The sequence below is a fragment of the Cyprinodon variegatus genome, unplaced genomic scaffold (assembly GCF_000732505.1).
Source record: "Cyprinodon variegatus isolate N-32 unplaced genomic scaffold, C_variegatus-1.0 Scaffold257, whole genome shotgun sequence".
Classification (NCBI taxonomy): Eukaryota; Metazoa; Chordata; class Actinopteri; order Cyprinodontiformes; family Cyprinodontidae; genus Cyprinodon; species Cyprinodon variegatus.
This window is the reverse complement of record NW_015150710.1, coordinates 776787-781035: the sequence shown is the minus strand read 5'-3', so window position 1 is coordinate 781035 and position 4249 is coordinate 776787. Positions and strand designations below refer to the sequence as shown.

At 42.1% G+C, this 4249-nt stretch overlaps 1 protein-coding gene across 4 annotated transcripts in view; it reads left to right on the top strand.

The window, feature by feature from the left end:
• The first annotated feature begins 1479 nt into the window (after positions 1-1479).
• arid1b (AT-rich interaction domain 1B) overlaps positions 1480-4249 on the top strand; it is a 44772-nt gene continuing 42002 nt past the window's right edge. For 2 of the 4 annotated variants that reach the window (XM_015382489.1, XM_015382487.1), the window contains exon 1: positions 1481-2505. In XM_015382489.1, the coding sequence (XP_015237975.1) occupies positions 1858-2505 (648 nt within the window). In that variant the 5' untranslated portion in view covers positions 1481-1857. Of the gene's footprint in view, positions 2506-4249 lie in introns of all 4 variants that reach the window. The other 2 variants (XM_015382491.1, XM_015382490.1) reach the window with 2 other exon arrangements.

The following is a 4249-nucleotide window of genomic DNA, read 5'->3' as shown; positions in this document are numbered from 1 at the left end:
GCCTGAAGGACTGAAGGTTCGATGAGAAATAATCTGCCTGAGTCCCTCTTTTAGTGGCCTCTTCGCTCCGGTGGATCTGCTCCCTTATTATTCATAATGGTGTTCCTCAGGGGTTCCTAATGGGACCACTTTCATTCACTATTTGAGAGAAACATATTATTTATATAACTAATAATTTGCAAAGATTTTTTTGTTTTGTTTTTGTAGTTTACATCATTTTTTGACCGTTGTGCTTCAAAATGTTTGAGTTTCACAGGAAATCTGCTCTTTCACTGCTCAACAGTGTGTTTTTCACAATGAAAGAACAGAGAAGGAAACTTTTGCCTCTGAATTATGAGGCAGATTATCAAGCATCAGTTTACAGAGATCTGCCTTTTTAAAAAAAGTCATTTTCTTGTTGGTTTTTAACCAAACTTTACTGTTGTCAAGCAATTTTTCATTAAACTCAGTTTGAAATTGCAGACAAATATGTTTCATAAGTGTATGCAGCATTTTATATATTTGAATTGACTGTAAAGACGCTATTCAAGATTCTCACTCAAGACATTTGAATTGAAAAAGCTTCCTGGAGACAGGTAGCTGAACATCTTCAAATCTTGGAAATCAAGTCCAGTGGATTTTTTAAAAACTTTTACGGAATTCTCACTCATTCCAAGATTCTTTTGGAATTACTATAAAGACAGCTCATCCACACTTCTTTTAGTTTATTTAACATAAACATGTAGATTCAGTTTAACATTTAGCATCAAATTCTAAATGAAAAACAGTACCGCAGCCTGTAGGATGGTCTTAGGTTTGTGGGTTGATACATTAGTACATTAGATTAAGAAGTCATTTTGGGAAGTTTTCCCTTTTTACTCATGATTTCTCTTGATACATAAAGCCCAAAGTCAAAAACCTCTTTCTTATTAGCAACATGTTAGTTATCCCTCAAACAAAAACTGTTTTTGGCCATATTATAAGAACTTTATGAGAGTTAAAATGCATTATTATTTATTTAAGTATTAATACAGGAAAAATAATAAAATAATGGGGCCTGAGTTGGTGTGAAATCCTATTTTTCAGCAGTTTCCTCATCTGCAGATCATAAAGCAGAAAGACCCATAAAAAAACACCATATACTAAACAATTCAATGATTATTCAGTAAATAATTAAAGGGATTTACTGACATAAACATTTTATATAATCTATATACATGATATTCATTATCACAGATGAATGAAAGTCTTATCTTTATGTTTTCCTTGCCTATTTATTATTACACAGGAGGGGGTTTGCTTTTGTGGAGGCAGACATATTTTAGCTACATACTTTAAAGTTTGAAATGCCAAATTATTTGGTCCAAACTGTTCTAGTATGTCTGTATAGGAGCTATCTGCACTGCAGGGGGTGACTGCTCTGTCTGTGGGCACCTGACCACAGCAATAGATAGATGACCTGAGACTGGGAGAGCTGCTGACCACCAGGGGGTCCAAACAAAGCATGCATAACAAACCAGAGGAGGAGTAAAGTGTAGAAAGCCAGACCCAGGTCAGGTGTGACTGATAATCTGAGCAGGTTAAAGAGAAACCTCAGATTACAGCAGATGAGCCTCCTGCAGGGTGCAGACCTCCTCCTCCTCAGCCATCTTCAGCATCATCATCATCTCATCACTCTCCTCGGTCAGATTATCCCGCAGCTTCAGCACCAGGAGCAAGAACACAACAACAACATCAGTGTAAACAACAGCATCCAGCAGGGATCAAGGCAGCAGCAGCATGAAGGAGCAGAAAACCTCCTTCAGGAGGGGAGCAGCAGAGAAGAGGAGCTTCATCAGCAACACCAGCTGAGCCACTCAGGAGGAGGAGGAGGAGCGGATGGATGCCAGCCTGGGACCAGACAGCAGCAGCAACAACAACCCTCCTTCTACCGGGACCAGCTCCCGGTTTAATCATTATTATGGGAATGGAAGAGGAGGGCCTTGCTTTGATCAACATGGCGGACAACAAAGCCCAGGGACTGGGGTAACAGCAGCGGCAAACACGGTACACGGCACCATGGACCAGGTCCACAACTCCCATGAAGGCTACAGCAACAACAGCCCGTATAACCACTATCCGAACTACCGAGGGGGCTACGGGAGCGGCGGCTACGGAGGCATGATGAGCCCCTCACGGCAGGGGAACAGCCTGATGGGCCCGACCGCTGCTAACCCTGCCAAGGCGGTCATGACTGCCGCCAGTTCCCCGGCTGGAGGCGGAGGAGGCTTCCAGCGGTTCCCCGGACAGGGCCAGCAGCACCCTTCGGGGGCTACACCGACTTTAAACCAGTTATTGACGTCTCCGAGCCCGATGATGCGCGGCTACGGAGGCGGATATTCAGATTACAGTAATCCCGCTCCACAGCAGCACCAGGCGGCCGCGGAAGAGACGGGCTCCCAGTACGGCTCAGCGGGAGCTCACGGCTGGGGGGGACAGCAGAGGAGTCACCAGGGGAACAACGGAGCGAGCGGTGGCAGATCTCAGGTGATTTACGCCAAATTAACCTCGTTTTTTCCCTTTAATAAAAACACCACCGCCCGATACGCCTGTTAGCCGCTAGGCTAACCCTGTTAGCTACCAGGCTAACCCTGTTAGCTTTACTGCTATCACTGACATACCCGTTTTACACAACACGACGCACTCATTATCGGGATTTTTGACAACTAAACGATCAAAGTACATCGCTTTAATCTCTGAAGGCACCAAAAACGTTAATAAATGAGCACCAGAGATACGAATTTGAACTAAAGTCAACGTTTTTTATTTGGTGTCCAAGGTGACTCCATTTTTAGCTTGCTAGGCTAAGGTAGTGCTAACATCGCAGGCCTGGTCTCACGGACACAACCATACTGTGAACTGTCAAATTTCAGATTTTAATATTTTTTTTGAGTTATTTTTGAACATATGAGACCAAAAGGAGAAGATGACAGCAGCCAGAATTTAGCTGTCAGCTAACTTCTGCTCCGACACCCCACCTCATTATAAATGCTGATTAGCCCTTCCTTTTAAGTTCATAATAGCTACTCCAGGGATGTTTGTGTTGCTGCTTCTGTCAGGGGGGGAAAAAAGCTCACATTGGGGCTTTAAATCATGTTTTATTCATCAGGGCTTTTTAAGCTTTACGCTCAGGGTTTGTTTAGGAAGTTCCTGGTCAAAACGCCCATTGTGTTCCAGCCTCCCAAACAGGAGCCCTGACCTTCACACATGCAGATTAGCCATGTGCCCATCAGCACCGGGATAAATACACAGCTGCCCCCGCAGCTACAGCTGCCAGCCAGCCGGAGGCAGCAGTCTCTGACACCCTGGGATCCCTGTCAGGGACATCATTGAGGATTTTTAGCATCAACTTTTAACTAAACAAAAGAGACCCTAATAATTTCCTTTAAAAAATGTCCCAAAATGATACTGGATAAAAAATATACGTTGAAATAGAGTTATTTTCTGAATGATTTGAAGTAAAGTTGATTTTAAATGACTGGAAAGAGGATAGAAATTATGTTTTCATTTATACCTGCTTCATCTCTGTTGCAGTAGAATCAGAATCATGTTTATTTGCAATTACAAGGAATTTGACTTTGTGTTGATGGTGCAGACAAATGAGATATATACATATATGATCTATAGTTGTATACAAAGTGTTAATATAAACAACCTATTTAGATTAAAAAAAAAGTTAACAAACTCAGAGAGTTAGACAAGTAATGAAGCCAAATGACCTCCATTCCAAAGGGATGGACCTTTTTGTCTGTTTCAATTTTAGGGATGTAAATAATAATCGTTTTGTATTGATGCATCGATACGTCCGCAAGAGTATTGATTCAAGTTTTTTTTTTTTTTTCTATTTTTATCCATTTGTTCCTGGACGTAATTCTCCCTCCCGTGCTGCGGTGGCGCTTAACCTATTTTGCCCTCCTACCTCGCTTCCTGGTTATACTTTTACAGCAGTGTGCTGCAGTAAGCTTGACATATACATATTTTGTTCAATATTGAAGCGTGGTCTGTGCTACACAATGTGGGTCTAGATACGGCCGAGGCGGGGAGGAAGTGGGGTCGAGTTTAGTCCGACGACTGAGCGACATGAGGGCCAAAAAGAGCGGAGATCCAGGTGGAAAAAGGATCCCAGTGTTGTTTCTCAAAAGAAAAAATGCATAACGATATTACAGCTTTTATTGATTTATTTCAAAATTTAAACATTGTCTAGCCTGTAAGGTGTAAAAAAAAAAAAAAA